General features: G+C 35.4%; 1 protein-coding gene across 5 annotated transcripts in view; it reads right to left on the minus strand.

Annotated features, from left to right (window-relative positions):
* LOC128222124 (probable helicase with zinc finger domain) overlaps nt 1–16,857 on the minus strand; it is a 32,329-nt gene extending 15,472 nt beyond the window's left edge. For 2 of the 5 annotated variants that reach the window (XM_052930992.1, XM_052930989.1), the window contains exons 1-22: nt 16,625–16,857; nt 14,907–15,646; nt 14,301–14,456; nt 13,481–13,891; nt 13,095–13,221; nt 12,693–12,749; nt 11,812–11,982; nt 11,458–11,682; nt 10,750–11,085; nt 10,256–10,436; nt 9,712–9,904; nt 9,398–9,505; nt 8,386–8,562; nt 7,519–7,718; nt 6,635–6,796; nt 5,477–5,702; nt 5,008–5,118; nt 4,593–4,720; nt 3,620–3,853; nt 3,200–3,370; nt 748–839; nt 341–459 (exon numbers count right to left, since the gene is read on the minus strand). In XM_052930992.1, coding sequence (XP_052786952.1) covers nt 341–459; nt 748–839; nt 3,200–3,370; nt 3,620–3,853; nt 4,593–4,720; nt 5,008–5,118; nt 5,477–5,702; nt 6,635–6,796; nt 7,519–7,718; nt 8,386–8,562; nt 9,398–9,505; nt 9,712–9,904; nt 10,256–10,436; nt 10,750–11,085; nt 11,458–11,682; nt 11,812–11,982; nt 12,693–12,749; nt 13,095–13,221; nt 13,481–13,891; nt 14,301–14,456; nt 14,907–15,455 — 4,134 coding nt within the window. In that variant the 5' untranslated portion in view covers nt 15,456–15,646; nt 16,625–16,857. Of the gene's footprint in view, nt 1–340; nt 460–747; nt 840–3,199; nt 3,371–3,619; nt 3,854–4,592; nt 4,721–5,007; nt 5,119–5,476; nt 5,703–6,634; nt 6,797–7,518; nt 7,719–8,385; nt 8,563–9,397; nt 9,506–9,711; nt 9,905–10,255; nt 10,437–10,749; nt 11,086–11,457; nt 11,683–11,811; nt 12,007–12,692; nt 12,750–13,094; nt 13,222–13,480; nt 13,892–14,300; nt 14,457–14,906; nt 15,647–16,425; nt 16,528–16,571 lie in introns of those variants that run through there. The other 3 variants (XM_052930990.1, XM_052930991.1, XM_052930993.1) reach the window with 3 other exon arrangements.
* Nucleotides 16,858–17,626: the final 769 nt, after the last annotated feature.

The following is a 17,626-nucleotide window of genomic DNA, read 5'->3' on the forward strand; positions in this document are numbered from 1 at the left end:
CTTTAAAGGCATACAAACATTGAATAAAATAAATTGTCTGAACAATGGTGTTGTAAATGTCACTTCTTCCGCCAAATTTCACCGAAATAATACGTTATTAAACCGATCACAAGCGTAGTATTTTTGAATTATTTAAGTTGCATCAATTTATAGAATCAAAATAGGTTAGTTAAAAACCTCTTAAAGGACAAGTCTAACCTTTGGTGAACTACTTTTCTCAATGTTTGCCTGAACTCTATTTGTAAAACAAAAGAACGTTTAAGGACTTCGTAAATCGTTATATACATGTAACCCTGGTTGTTATAGCTCAAACAGGTATGTTTCTGAAAGCTATACAAACCTGCATATGATCACCAGCAAGTATAATCCGTGTTTTTGCTCCAGCCAATGAAATTGGTATAAGCAAGTCACATTCCAGGGATTGCGCTGCTTCGTCGATGAATATATGCGTGAAGAAATCTAAAGAACAGAATACAATGTCATGATTTAGGTAACATTGCTTTTTCATGATAAAATTCTTAGGGATTTGAATATCATAAGTTTGACATATTAAAATTTGTTTTCAAATAAAAGACAATCAATCAAATGCATATAGTTAGTTCACTTTGTAACAGTTACTTTTGCTTTCACTGTGATGATATCTGTAAGCTGACATAAACACTCTACATCCTGGATAAGATATGAACACTTATACTACTAGACCGTTCGAATATCGAGGACAAATATGGATAATAAAAAGTTCAATACCTTCTGGAAGATCTAGATAGGTAAGCAGCTTTGCAGTATGCAAGGTAGTCACAATAACCCTGTGTTGAGAAACTTCGGCCTTGGTTGGTGATCTACAAAATTCAAAAACACCCAGAAACCGGGCATTAAAACGCAGTAACGTTACATAATTAACAATAAAAATTGATTCATTAGAAATATTAGATTGACCATTATGAGCGGACCATGCGGAGGAAATCAGCTTAGTTACTCAATTCTTACAAACGGAAATATTAACATTCGATGATTTTGTAAATAATATATAGGATCTGTTGAAACAAAACATTAAAATGTGGTTTATTTTTAATTGATGACACAATATATGTTTAAAACATCGAAAACTCTAAATCAGAATTCGTTGTAATATTTTATTTGGACCAACTTAAATTCGGATGTGTAAGAAAACTCGTTCAACAACAAGAGCTGTCACAGAGACAGCGCGCCCGACTGTTCCGCCACTTTTCAGTGTAAGGATTGAACAGTTTTGGCGAAACATGCATGGATCACTGTTAGATTAGATTTCATTGCAATACATGATGTGCTGAGATATTAAATTAAATTTGGTAACATGCAAAATTTTAACCAGAATTTTTAGGTCTAATAATAAAGGGCCATTATTTGCAAAATACAGTTATCTAACTTGGTTATTCAATTAGGCTGGGTTGTTGAATACCATTATATAAAGTCTCACAGGTTCGGATCATGATGGTGCAAAGTTTGAAAGGCATATGTCAATGGACTTTGAAAATATTTGAGGTAGTACGAAAACTTTAACGTAAGTTCTAAATAAAAAAGGGGCATACTATTGTAACAAAGCTTAATACAGTGACCTCCTTCTGTACACAGGTTTAGATCATGATGGTGAACAAGTGTGCAAAGTTTCAAAGCCATATATCGATGGACTTTGAAATGATCTGAGGTGGTATGTAAGTTCTAAGTAAAAAAGGGGCATAGTATTGTAAAAACGCTTGATACAGTGACCTCCCCATGTACACAGGTTTAGATCATGATGGTGAGCAAGTGTGCAAAGTTTCAAAGCCATATATCGATGGACTTTGAAATGATCTGAGGTGGTACGCAAACTTTAACATAATTTCTAAGTCGAAACAGTGGCATAATTCTGTCAAAAGGCTTGATAGAGTTACCTCCTCCTGTATACATGTTGGGGGCATGATGGTGAACAAGTGTGCAAAGTTTCAAAGCCAGATGACAATTAAATTGGAAAATATTTGAGGTGGTACGCAAACTTTAACATAAATTCTAAGTAGAAAAAGGGACATAATTCTGTCAAAATGCTTGATACGGTGAGGGAATGATGGTGAACAAGCGTGCAAAGTTTCAAAGCCAGATGTCAATGGACTTTGAAAATATCAGTCGGTACGCAAACTTTAACGTAAGTCGAAAAAGGGGCATAAATCTGTCAAAATGCTTGATACAGTTACCTCCTCCTGTGTACAGGTTGGGGGGATGATGGTGAACAAGTATGCAAAGTTTCAAAGCCAGATGTCAATGGACTTTGAAAATATTTGAGGTGGTATGCAAACTTTAACATAAATTTTAAGTAAAAAAAGGGGCATAATTTTGTCAAAATGCTTGATAGAGTTACCTCCTCCTGTGTACAGGTTAGGGGGAATGATGGTGAACAAGGGTGCAAAGTTTCAATGCCATATGTCAATGGACTTTGAAAATATTTTTGCGGTGGTACACAAACTCTTTCAAAAACTACATAAGTGGTTACGCCGACGCCGACGCTCGGGTGACTAGGATAGCTCTCCTTATTCTTCGAAAAGTCGAGCTAAAATGGCATTTTCAGCAAAGGTCCATGGAAATATTAGGCGTTGACTGTCATTTGTCACTATTTTTATCTTTTTGATAAAGTCATTATCATTGGTATACCAATTCCTCTTTATTTCTACCTCATTCAAAAATTAAAACACAAAGCTGATGGACATTAACTCCAATGTAGTTGAATGATCTTTTCAATATCGATTTGCAAGCCAAATTCATTCTGGTAGTGTAAATGATTATCTTCATTTCGTTAGGCTATTTGAATTGAGAAATTGCACATTTTCACCTACAGAAAATATTCTTTTTCGATTTCGACCATGCAGTTTCGGTAAAAATACAGGCACTCAATATATAGTATGAATAGCTAGGAAATGATAGCTACATAAATAAGTCAGCCACTCATAGGAAAATATTCGCAGAATAAAAATGATCGGAAAAATACGAAATATATGTGTACGCTTAATTTTGTCAACAAACAAACCGAAGCCGGATTACCCAATTGCAAACAATTGCGCTTATCACCACATAATAAACGCCGAGTAAGGCCGCAAAGCTAATCGAAGGCTATGGGCTAATGATTGAAGTCTTCTGGAGTCCGCTCAGACGCAAACAGACATTTTTCCATTAATGAAACAAAGTAAAATACCGAAATGTCCCCTTTTTTCCGTCGTTCTCTTCCAGTGTACAGTAAGCCAGGACAGTTTTTGGAACAGTCTGTTTCCATCGATACTTGTAGTAAATTCTCAGTGGCCGGGCTTCAGAGATGCCAGCTTCAACAAACTGGTGCATGTAATCTTTGATGTACGCGTCAGCCTCGCTGTTCAATGACAATTGAAAACAATTTTGAGTTAAATGAAACAATTAGTCGTACAACAATCGAACAGGGGCAATTTTAGCAGTTGCAAAATGCTTGTCTTGTCTGATCAACGAACATAACCCTATAATGTTCATATTTCAAATTCATTGAGATGTACCATTTAAATGGAGATATCAGGAATACGTGCACTTGTTTTAGGACTGAATATATTGTTGATAAAACAATTTGCAAGAAATAATATATTTTTACCTGTTTGAACTAGTGCTTATGAGCACTCGAGACTTTGGTTCTTGTGGAGACTTCATGCTTTGGGTGATGATGTATTTCACTGCCTGTGCAATCGTATATGTCTTTCCCGTCCCGTAGGGCCCAACAATAAGAAGCGGTGGCGTCACTTTCTTTAGGGTGCAGGAAGACTTGACCACGGCAGTAATTTGGTTTTGATTAAGATCTCCCATCCCTTCGTTATCGAATGTCCTTTCTCTGAAATGTATATATAAAATAGATCTTAATTGTCCTTTTATGTATGTCGTTATAATTTGTTTAAGTATTGGACAGAGCGCATTATATTTTGCTCACTTTAACATAAATGTTATATTTTAAAATTTGGCATAAGCAACAAAACCGAAATATAACGAAGATTCATGATTTAATTATGGTTTATAGTTTATTTCATACGATACTGTTAACACGTTAGGGTGGCAAATCAACAAATGGCCGAAATGTTTCGAATGTTCTTAAGCGTATCAAGCTGAAGTCATTTTATCAGGTTTAAATTCTTACTAATTAAAAATAAATTTATTACGATAATGATGAGGATAATTTACTTTTAAAGTCCAAAATCTCTTATGAATGTAATTATAACACGAATGGAATGAAAACAAAAAGGTGAGTCCTGTTATTAAGGACTTTTTTTCGAATAAAGAGGGCCAAGAGCTTGAGTGAGATATGTATTTTCGTATTCGGTAAACGTCTAAATGCAAATGGTTTGCCCTCTCTCACAAAAACGAATATCGGGTTATAATAAAAACTAAATGCCATTGCACTGTATTTCATGCCAAACTTAGACTTTTCCCTCAGTATTGAGGGTACTATGGCAACGAAAGCTTATGTTTTCGCGACCGATACGCCATTAGTCATATAGTGAACCTTATGACGAACTATTAAACATTGATTGAACATGATTCATGGCGTTTCACATACTATTTCGTATATAACTTACAGAACCGACGCTGTCTTTTGAAAATCGTGTGTGTGGAGGAGAGGCGGAAAAACAAAGTCTAGGTGATGTAAGTTGTCCACAGCCCGATGCATTTCACAAAATACGACGCGGTCGAGTTGAAATTGTATCTACGAAAGTAAAATAAAAAAAACAACATTCTCGAACAATTCAAGCAAAGGACAGCAACTAACTTAACAACCATTTGTAACATCGTATAATGATAATATTTTATATAAATCTGGTATCAATGAACAAAGTAAGCACCCGAAAATGTTTGACATGACACCGTTGAGATATCTATTACTTCTAATACATATTGCGTCTACCGAACTAATAGTAAAGGATTTATCTTTTACCAACACCAGTTACTATAATCAAATATCCCTATTTACACCAACAACTAAGCAAATTATACCTCGACCTGTATTTCCAGTCCACATTTAAGTCTAAGTCCCTGTACGCATTGTCTGGACAATTCTACATCTATGAAATCACGCTCTCTATGTTCTATTCGGGCTTCATAAACCTAAATAACAATAATTAAGGTTTAAGAATTTGATTTGCTAAAATACGCATAACAAGTTTTCTTATACATTTCACTTGAAATACAATTTGTGAATATTTGCGTTAAAGCTTTATTTGGAATTTATTATACAATCAATGAGATTTTCATATTCGATAAAGCAGCTGCGTATATCGAAATGTCACAAATAAATAACCAGGCATGGTACACCATTTTTTATGCAAATCAGCCTTAATTTCATCCGATAGCCATATGCACGCGAACCTGAGTTCAATATATTCTGGTATATTTATCGAGAGCGGTTAAATAACTTTAAAGGATAAAACGGGCATATATATTATTGTCTTGAATTAACACATACCGTCATTTTTGAATGTGCATATCCACTTTCAGCCGCAACTGGTGCAATCCATATCATATGAGTCTGTCTCAGAATCATTTTTCCAATTTTCGAATCGACAGACAACTCGTCGTTTAGAGAAATTCGCGCAAACAGTTCTCCATCTTGAGCATACAGTGTTTCAGACGTCGGGTTGTCAATTGGTTTAAGACAATCTTCCAAGATCAAGTATGTCTTGATATTGAATCTACAATATTCATCAGATACATCAAACAAGTGCACACGTGATACAAAACACGTTTTAATATTTCATATTTGAAAAGGATGAAAATTGGCAATCGGAAGTTGTATTGCCCTGGTTCGTTGAACAATGCTCAACGCAAAACTGAAAAGTGCACATGATTTCTTTTCGGTTTCAGGTATTTAAATGTTGTACATCAAAGCCATGCTTAGAAATCATAAAGCAGCTATCATCAACCAATGAGTTATTTAGCACCATTTTACGATACGAGTTTATTAAAATCCAAAACAGTTCATAAAATAGTTTTTGCTCAAACTACTGAAACAATTGCAATCGTCGCAAGCTTAAAAAACCCGTTCAAGAGCACAGGGTCAAAGCCAGAAATACAGAACAAAATAAAAACATTGGTAAAGCCTTAGAACAGTCAGAAAAATGTAATTTTATTGAGGGTTTATAATGGTTTTCTTTCACTACCTCACACTTATCCCATCAATCACAAAACACTCAAATGTTAACTCTTATCCAAGTACGCACGTGTCGATCACAGTAATACAATTCGATGAACATGTAAACACACTGAGGAGTAAATGCTATTGGTTTTGAAATACCTCCTGGCTCCATATTGCACTTTAGCGTTTTGATCATTATTACTAATAAGAAAAAGGACTGTTAAGGTAGGTACAACATAACCGCATTGCAAACTCCCAAATTATAACAAATACAAAATGTATAGACAACTGAGGCAAGTTGGACACTCTTTTTTGTATTTTTTTAACAAATGAATCTGCTCGGTGAAGGTCAATATGTTTAATTAAGTTTTTATCCCGTTTGCCTCTTTTGGCCGAGGCTGACATTCCATAAAATGAAAGACAAACACGATGGGCAGCAGGTTCCGAAAAACACGGGCTTCTCGTTGTGAGAAACTTATCTGGCCTCACCTTGAAATTTCCTCCAGTCCAGCCTGCTCCTCTGCATACAACATCATGTGCATCCATGTCGTGTAGTTTTCCCTATTAAGAGAATCCGGGAATTCTTCTGATAGGAGCTCTTTAAGCGGATACTGCTTCATAAGTTTGATTCCTATATCATCTTCCTCCGTTCTACGTTGGAACAAAATCAGATTTGTAACAAGACCTTTCGGAATAGCTCCTTTCTTGCGGGAGCACAATATACGGAACATGATGACAACAATCTCGATTTCATTAATAAAAGCAGAAATAATAAAATTGCCCTAGCTTGATCAACATTATAAAGGCGTACGTATTCAAGGCTGTGGCATTTAAATTTAAAAATGGAGAAGCGTTATTTGCACTTGCTTCTTCAATGTACAGGTACCGTTCGCATCATTTTGTTTTAACATATGATGTTACAACATACGTAAGTATAAAGCTCGGTTATATAGGTAAGCGGGGCTAGATATTGAAATGCATATATCTCTTAGTGTATGTTGGACTTCGTTTCTTGTGCCTTTCATCAAGCTCATACAAAAAAGAATTGACGGCTGACTCATCCCTGTATCTCATACCGGTATTTTACATAATGTATGTACAGTCGAACCCTGTTGGCTCGAACTCGCATGGACCGGCAAAAATACATCGAGTCTCGGAATATTCGAGCCAGTGGTAAAGCTTTCCTTCAGTATAATGAAATCGGTCCTTTGTAACAGTTCGAGCCAACGAGGAACTCGAGCCAAGCGGTAAAGCTTTCCTTCAGTATAATGAAATCGGTCCTTTACAACAGTTCGAGCCGAAGAGGAATTCGAGCCAAGCGAGTTCGAGTCAACGGGGTTCGACTGTAGTACGAACATATTCACTACCCTTACCTTTCAAAGAACTCCATAACGTTCACATTTTCTTCCTGCCATCTCCCTTCGCACTGTTTTTCAAACTTGTCACGAACTTCATCAACGCTTGTCACAGGCGCAGATTCTACAGCTACCTGTTTGAGAAGAAGTTCCGGCTTTCCAAAATCAAAGATGATGTTTTGATAAAACGATCCGTATATTTCTGTTTGGAATGCAACCTAAAAACCAAAAAAGAATAAATTGTAATGAATACAAGCAGTCGTTTTTTTCACATATGTACAGAAAAGGCCAATGGAAACCGATTAAAGTCAGTCTTTTCATGTCTACAACTGGCTCAAGACCACAGTTATCTGCCCCCCCCCCCCAAGATCCGGATGTGAATACAGAAAAAAGAGTGCTTGTGTTCAAGTATCAATATTTTATTAAAATTGAATGAAAAAGAAGAAAAAATGTTCTTTTTGCAGAGAACTTGACTGAATTTGACACTCTATTGCAGAAATTGATAGTTTTCAGTGTAAATATTGGAAAAATCATAGCTTGTGGAAGTCTGAAAATTAGTTGTTTGTAGCAGATTGACTCCTTGGCAGAAGGGTTAAGTATTTGAACTCAATTTTGACAGTCGGTTCAATGGTCGACATGGTGTTTTCTTGTGATTATATTTTGTGTCTTGAATTGTTCTAGAGATGCCATGTCCTTGTTTTTCAATTAGGATGTGTATAAAGTCAAAAGCCAGGTTAGTTTCTATATGGAACATATAGTAAAAATAACTGTGGTCTCACGCCAACTGATGTATATGTAGTATTGAGTTATAATGGCAATTGGGAATACGACATGTTCTTAGCAGTCTCTAAACCAGTACATGTATGGACTGATACATGTACAAACCTTTATCGTATATTTGTATACACCTCGGTCCAACAAATATTTTGGGTTTTTCCACTCATCTTTTTGTTGAAACCTTTCGTAACAATCGTCACGGTTGTCTGTGCTGTCTGTTATATTACTTATACTGTAGTACGTCGAAGCTTCCTGGTCAGTTAGACACACACTTTTCAGAGAATACTGGAAGAGAAATTAAAGATATATATATTCTGGTAAAACATTGGTACTTTACTTTCTAAGCATCAAATGATTGGTCAACTTTCTTCCCGATTAAAATATTGATTTTATGCAGTTCTATTCCGTATTTGCAAAAGGCTAGGTTAAGATACAAAAACATGCTTGATAGCATGACGTCACAAAAGTTTTAAACCATGATGTCACGAATAGTGTGAAAACATTTCTGCGTCACGCTGTAGATGTGCTAACTAAATGTCTCTATATTCGAGCCAAGTATATAGTATGTATCCAATATAAGGTATGTTAAAACTCTGTTATTGGCTAATATCGCTTACTTAATTAGGTCAGGACTTCAAACTCACTTTTTTATTTAAGAACTAGAAAAAATCACATCTTTATTTCATTTTAAGTCAATAATTGTCAATTATTGTACCGTTGATAAACTTAGTCTGTAATCAGGAAATAATTTTACTTTTGCGTGATATAACGACTAAAAATCACGGTTTATATTCGTCCAGATGCATAGAAATCTACAAATGCAATTATGGTCATATTTATGTGATATATTTTGATGAAATATAAGACTTTTTTAACTTTTAAAAAGAAGACAAGGTCATTTTAAACAACCGAAAATAGTTCCGGTCGACTACCGTGCATATAACGGCAATAGTGGCCGTTACTAACTTCGTTGTGTATATGAAACAAACTGCCTATTTTGTTTGAATACAGTTTTTCGTCGTGGCACAGCTCCTCAAATCATATCACCGAATAGATATATCATATCCACATACAAATACGTTTTCATAACATTCGAATCGAGTAATTTACTAATGGTTACCTCGCTGTTTATTTTGAACGTCCATTTATTCTTGAACCTCTTTGTGATGGTATGTACATTCAAATCAGAGAGAGATTGGATGAATACAAAATCAAGCTCTTGCCTTGTCTGGAAATAAAAAATTGGTAGAACAAAATTCACAAGAGTACAAAAATAGCTGTTTCGGTTTGATTGCGGCTCTTCAATGGCGGAGATGGAAATAAATATTTTCCCAGCCCGCCCCCACAGCACATAGCGGTGTTATAATTTAAAAAAGAGATTTTATAATAACAATTTATACGACATCATAACGACAATATATTTATCAATCATACCGCTTTCATCTGCTTTTCTTCTTTAAAAAGCTTGTGCAAAGAATAACCCAACGCTAGACCCTCAATATTTTCTCCAATATGAAGAACAAGTTGTCTCATTGATTCCAGTCGCTTATTCCATTCTTTTAATTCGCTATCAGTGTGAGGTCTAGTGCATTTATCTCCGTACGGACATGCTTTCTTCTTTGAATACCTGAATTCAATTAGCGCAAAAATCGGAACCTCTGTATAGACATGTATGTAAAATTCCAAAATCATACTAGAAGTATACATGCAAAGACATCCAAATACAAATCTCGTTGTTTAGCAAATGAATCGATAGCATATCAAATACAAAAAAAAATTGTGAGAAACTCTCAAGAGCGAAATTAAGTATGTATTATGCAATGAAAGTCTTTTTTTACTATATCTATATTAGAAGTTTACACTCCAAATACAACTGAAATTCCATATGAGTTCTTTGAAAACCTCACCACAATAAACAAAATCAAATTCTAAAAAATCTTAAAATGACAAACAGTTAACACCAACACATATGTTTTACCTTTCACAAAGAGTGAAGTTTTCAAGTTTCACTCCTCTAGGAGGAGACCTTTGTGTCCACTTAGAACGCTCATCGGAGAGACGGTGGCTGATATTGGAGTACTCTGATAGATGGTCGGAAAGTTCTTCACTTGCTTGGAACTTTTTCCTGCATGATTTACAGACCAACTCATTCGGAATATCTGCAATGAAAAACAGCACCATTATTGTGTGGACTAGCGAAATATCATTTAAATTCACGGTATATCCGTTTACATTGAACGCCTTATTAATAAAGCAGAAACCATCTGTCAAATCTATTAGTACAAACCCGAGCTCATACTTATAACTCCGGTTTCATTAATCCTCATTAATGCGTTTCGACAAACATTAGAAGCTAATATACATGTTACCGTTCTTCAATACATGTCACATCCGCAATCTTACACTATGAAAATATTCCACACAACTTGATGTTAGCTATTATCGACAGTTTAATCAATTAAAAGAAATTACCAGCTTGTCCCATGTGTGATTCTTTCATAATAGTGTTGCGTGTGTCGATTTCAATCATTTCAATCACATCCTTGTCATATTCGTCTTCATTTGTTTCATTATCTTCATCTTCGTCTAAGCCATCCAGGAAATCTGCCGTCACAGTATTGTCATTTGAGGACGTCTCTCTTCTGGCGGTTGAACTTTCATCTGAATCACTTGACGATTCAAAAGTGAAGCAAATCTGGTATCGTCTTCTTCCGGATGACGTTTGAACAGTTCTCACTTCTTCGACCTCTCTGTTGGTGTTTGCATTATCATTTTCCTGAATAGTTTCGCTTCTCGTTGAACCTAAGACTGCGAAGTGAATTACATTTCAACACCAGTTTCGTTTTGTACTTGTGTGAACAATGTATTCGAGTATTTTAGATCAATACAGACCTCTTTAGTATAATGGGATTTATTTTGACTTGAATACGAAGATATCTATCATAAACTGATACGAATCACACTGGAGTTCGTTTGTTTGACAGCAACCAGCAATAATCGTGTCCTTTAGAGACCACGTGAAAGATCCAATCATGACCCGAACCGAGGATCCCCTTGGATTTAAATCTTTATTTCACTTCACACCTTGGCTTATATGTACAACACCTATCATCAGCCAGTATATAAACAAATATAGATATATATAACTTTGTAAAAATAAAAACCAATGATATACAGTACCTATTGCGTTAACAGATTTCAAAAAGTCCTCTTCGTAGACAACTACGTCCAATTCAACGTTTTTTAAACCAGTCAGGCGTCTTACTTCCCTTTCTACTGATCTAAATGTCTGTGTAAACTCCTTTGCAAGACACCTTTCACAAAGGTCAGCCCAGGCTATCAAAGACTTGCTTCGTACATAAATAGCTAAACATTCTTCTTTCAATGCCGTAACTTCGTTTTCATCTGAAAAATGTACATGCTTATGTAAATTAAATAAAGTGACATTTACGTTTTCTTACAATAGAGCAATTTGACAAAATAAAGTTCACACCAAACCACAAGCAAGAGATTTTTGTAATGAACTTAACTTACCTTTTTCAATTTCATTTAATGCCATCTTCAGACAATGTCTAAGCTGTGTTTTCTTTTCAGGAGGAATTTTCTCCATATTTACGATACTGGTACCGACCTCAACGAGCCTCTGTGACAGCTGCTTTTCGCCATTTTTGTCAGTGTTAGAGATGTTAACTGTCAGCTTCAGTTCTGATAAAAAATATCAATTGTAAACTGAAAATCAAAATCAAGATGGCATTTGCACTTTATCTTTTGTGAAGAAAGTTATGATAACTTATACCATGTCACTCTCGTTGGCACGATGTTGCGCGAGAGTGTGGGGAAAACTGGAAGACACGGAGAAAACCCACTTGTCCGGCTTGGTGATCACCAACCAAACGACCATGCGCCCAGGCTGGGAATCGATCCCGGATCGCCTTGGTGAGAAGCGAGTGCGCTAACCACTGCGCTTACCGGACAACCCCTATTGTTGTTGTTGAAGAGATCGTAATACATAACAGGGAGACCGTCAGGCCCCTTGGGGTTGTTTCAATAAAGATGTTAGTCAATTTTGGTCGTCAAATTGAATTTATCTTAGTGTCATAGTTTGTTTGTTTGAGTGAATTACACTTTACTTTAGTATTAAGAATAAACTGAAAGGTAAGGAATTTAAAAGAAAAATCGATGTCTTGCCTTTTGGGACACTTAAACGGATTTAAGGTCATTTAAGGAACGACTAAAATGCTTTTTGAAACGGGCCCCGGTTGTTCGTCCTATATCGTATGTCTAGTATTATACTCGACGCGATGCGCCAGGCAAAGGAGACACTGGTACCATTTTTTTAAATAGTCCTTGATCAAGACAGCAATATGAAATAGTTTCTATTAATCCTTAATAATTGACGTGAACGTGTCACAAACCTGGCACGACATTCGGAGCATTCATTCGTCGAATCTGTTCGGTAAGTTCTTTGATATCTGAAAAATGCACATTAGCCTATAAGCCATACTATGGTACGAGTATAATTTCATGAAAATGAATGGTGGAGTTGTGCCGTAATCAATATAATCAATGTCCATCGCTATCCACCATACCTTAAGAAAACGTAACGCATGCTAGAGAAACTGGAAGGTTTGGAAATAGAGTTATTCGTTTTCTTACAATAACTACCACGTAACGCCACAATAAAACTGGTGTTGAACTTATTTAATTATAAATTGTCAAATATAATTGTGTATTGGAAAAAAGATCAGAGCCTCCAAAACTTAAAGTGTCAATTATTGCTTTCGAAATACCATGTATTGACTAAAATAAACGCCTACCGTTGCTTGATTGTAGGACAACTTTATGAGTTGCTTGTGCCGTAGAATGTGTTTCAATTCCTGTCGCACAAACATCTTCGAGCAAAGTATGTGTCTCCACCAAAACCTTACTTTGTTTCTGTTGTTCCTTTAAGAGAATACGGAAAAAAGTTAGATATGGTGTTGTTTTATTTTGCACATATGTCTTATTGACGGAAATGCCCGATGTAGGTATAGATAATAAGCTACTACGGTATTCCGGACACTGGTCGTAATTCAGATGTTGAAACCTAATAAAAATATTGTTGTAACGTTTTAAATTTGGCATTGATGTTTTAACATCTTCAAAGCGTGTATGAAATATATTTTCTGAAACGTAGATGCTGTGCCAACAAATGAACTCTTACCTCTGACAAAGAACGCAAAACATTATGTTGAGAAAGAAGGCCCGTTTTGATTTCTTCTAAATCTGATCTGTGCGTTCTTATAGTATCTTTTACTCTCAGCATCTCTTTTTCCACTTCCTGAAGCGAAGCCTCTATGCACCTGTAGTGCTTGTTTTCAATACAAACTAGCTGAGCGAGTTCTTTTTCTATTTTGTCCCTCTCTTCTGCTGTTAAAGTCGCCTTCACAACAGATGTGTCGCCATTGGTTAAAGGCGTTTTCACAGTCGTCGTGTCATCGTCTGTTGATAAGGATGAATATTCGTCGGAGAGATTAAGCTTCAATTCGATTTCTCTTTCAATAACTGCCTTTAATGCATCCTTTCTCATATTGATACCTTCCTGGGATGTGATGACAATCTCGTCGGTTTCTAGCTGTGATATATAAGATGGTTAAGGTTTATTTGTTAAGTTGTCAAAAAAACGCTGCAAATTGATTTTAGTCTATTTTTTATTTTCTTAAAAAGGTCCTAGCCTCGTTAAGGTTCGAGGATTTTTTTATTTTACAATGATTGTGAAAAAAGTTATTACAACATTTATCAATCAATCGTCGATAAGATGTTACACGAGAGTGTGGTCTTGTGTTGTAGGGAAAACCGGTGAACTCGGAAGATACCTACTTTTCCGGCTTGGTAACCACGAACCAAATTCACTTGTGCCCAGGCCGGGAATCAAACGGCGAAAAGCGAGTACGCTAAGCAGACAACGAAACAATGCAACAACACCAAATTGTATAATTAGTCTCAAGTACGAACAATGTTTAAATATACGTATTAATACATACCATTTGAAGCTGTTTTAGTTCTCTTTGCGCAGCTTCGTTTTCATCCAGTTCGGAATGTTGCAAAATTCCTTTCATGTCGTTGAGGTATTCTTTCAACCTCTCGTTACTGATCTTGAGATCGCCTGAATGAAGTATTTCATTCCTATAATCTTTAACCTGCACAAATAAAGCGATATCTATGATAACATTATGTTACAAGCGAAATATATTGGCAATAAAACAACTTCTGTTTAAGCTTTATACGTAATTATTATTTCTTCAAAATAAAAACAATTTAGACTGTATTTAATGTTTTTTGTTCGTTTTGTTTACACAGCGAATACATTTTTTTTTTCAAATAAATGTTTTGTTTCATTGTAGGCTTCCCGGTAGTTTATATAGATTTATCAAAGAAATAAAAATGATATTTTCACTGTTTAGAACAGTGAAAATATTCGTTTGATATTTTTCACAGTTCTGTATTTTAAGTCCGTTCTCAATCAAACGTCATCGCGCACATTTTGCGCGCTTTTTCTTAAAATTAACTGTCCACATCGTATAGTTTATATAAAAGTCATTCATATGATGTAGCAACCTAACTTTTATAGTAGCATTCCTTACACTTACCTTCTTTAACAAGTCAAGAATATTATTGAAAGCAGCATTCAATCCCATATTGTTCAGACATATGCTCAACAGCCCAGACGCATCTATTTGAGAAAGAGATATTTTGTTCTTGTATCCGGGTGTTGAAATATAACATTTCAAAAATTCAAAGCTATTAGTCGACCAGAGTTCAACTGAAGTGTTGCACCAACTTGGGTCTTTTTGAGAATGTTCATCAATGACACAGTCATAGAATATGCCACAAGCCCCGCCCTCAGGACAAATCCGTCTGCCCCCCTGCCGCTTGCAATTACAAGATTTGACATTTTTTTGGTTACATGGCCGTTTTTCTAGCGCATGGTGAGGTAAAAGGTTGCATAATTCACACTTTTCACAAGTGAACGTGTCGATTTTGGCTCTGCCTTTCACGTATGTCACAAATGTTTCATATTGTTCTTCAGTCTTCGTCGAAACGTAGTCCAAGAGACCATCCTTTAAGCAACGAAGACCGATCGACGATCTCACCCAATTTCGGAACTGCCCAAGCTTCAGTTGACTTTCGAACGTCATTTTGTTGATTTTCGAACGTCAGTTTGTGCTTCTTTTGTAACGAGCCCAACAGCGCACGCGTCATGCCTTAACGGGCAGTGAAGAGGTTGAAATGTTGCAAAGTTTTTGTTACGCCATTTTTACAGTACATTGGCGTTTACATTGAACTTTTTCCATTTTTTTGTATTATGTTTTCGGACTGTGTACACTCCCTTTGCAGAATATGAAATGATTTAATATATTTAAAATCATTTACTTTGTAAAATTACCTTCAGTTTATGGCATTTCGTGATAAAACAGTTATGACAAAATCTTAACACTTTCCTATTTCTGACATTATACAGGTCTATAAAACTTGAAATATCTTTGGATAGTGTATGTTCTAGGAGTGTTTGTTATCTGCTCAGTTCAGACACACACATATATATATATATATATATATATATATATATACTATTTGTCAAGCATCTTTATCACTGAACAAATATCAAATGTCTTTTTCTAAATGTATACGTCAATATACACACATTAAAAAAAAATACAAGCAAAAGTAAACAATATTTTTTAATAAAACATGTTTTGTTTTAACTTCATATAAAGCTGCACTCTCACAGATTTACCGTTTTGACAACGTTGTTATATTTGTCTTGGAATAAGCCAAAGTTTGCGTAAATGTCTGTAAACCGGTGATATAAGACTGCTGAAAAAAAAATCAGATGGTATTTTCCATATTTACGTTCGAAAATCAATGTTTTATGTCTGAAAGCGTTACTAATGCTTCAAATAAAAAATGGGCATAAAAACATCATTTTTTGAAGTAAGAAAACTGCGATCTATTTTTTGTCAGTATACTTTTATTTTCGGTGATCAGACATTTATGCAAAAATTGGTTTCTTTCAAGAAAGTTTTAAAAAAGTTGTCAAAACGGTCAATCTATAAGAGTGCAGCTTTAGGGTACGTCTATTAAGTCAATTTTATATTAGCTACTTACCACATGATAATACAAGTATTATTATTATTATTGTGTTTAAGAATAAATTTTCACAGATTAATAAAAAAATTTGTAACTATTGCCGACATCTACAGAAATTTATTTTAGAATATTAACTGCAGTATAAGCTTAAACATCGCATACACCTCATAGGATAGGTTAAGAGCTATTCGAACATCTGTTGAACAACTTCATTTACCCAGTATCCGAAAGAATTCAGTCCGAATATACAACAGTACACTTTCGATTTCGCTTTCATGAAATCGACGCTATTAGATTGTAAATCAGATATTTATGTATGTATTGAATATCTATGATCACTTTGAGTACCATGCATTCATGAGTTAACTCAAATTTTAACGTTAATCAAGCCACTTTATTTGTTAATTCCTTTCTTTTAAACGGAATTTTCTTTCTTTTAACTCCATTGCATAGGCAGCAGCCAACTGTTAGGCATATTAACGTGAGAAGGTAGCACAATACATCTTCGCATTTATTTTCGTTCTTATTTTGTTATTTGCTTAGTTGAGTGTAGCCGTGTGGTTCATGTGATGATTTATAATCTGACATAATCTTCCTCTGTTATTCTACCTTCATCAATAAAACTTTACTAGCTTAATTTCATTTGCTAAATAAATCTGTGACGTGTTGGCAGCGGCCTTCTTTAGGAGCGAGGTGTTTCCAATTTACATAGGAAATTTGGGAAAATTACGTGTCCTGTGGTATCTCCATAAACCGTATGTATTCATTCGTCTAAGAATTACAGCAAGCATGCTCCTGGTCTGAAGTCTCGGTTTTGTCTCAACAATAGGTCCTTGTTCCCGGTTATCTCCCTTGGACTTGTCTACCATCTGGGTACCAGTATCAAACAACACCACATAAGCAGCTGAGAATTGGTCAAGGATGTCAAACGCTCGCACACCGGCAATGCCCAGTGGCCAGATCAGCCCAATATGATGACCCGATAACGGTCCAATAGTTGTTTACGTCATTATCCTCGTATGTAGCTAAATTGTAACTTATAGTATTAAATACTATAAAGTCCCAGTATGATTCAGTGATGTAAGCAAAATTATGTATGTATATCCAAATGATTTCTTTATAGTGACTCGCTCATGTTTTTGGACTAAAAAATAGTTTTCCCGGTAATGCATCTGCAAACACTTACTTTATCATTTTTTTACTCTATAATATCGATATT

The sequence above is a fragment of the Mya arenaria genome, chromosome 16 (assembly GCF_026914265.1).
Source record: "Mya arenaria isolate MELC-2E11 chromosome 16, ASM2691426v1".
In the NCBI taxonomy this organism is placed as follows: Eukaryota; Metazoa; Mollusca; class Bivalvia; order Myida; family Myidae; genus Mya; species Mya arenaria.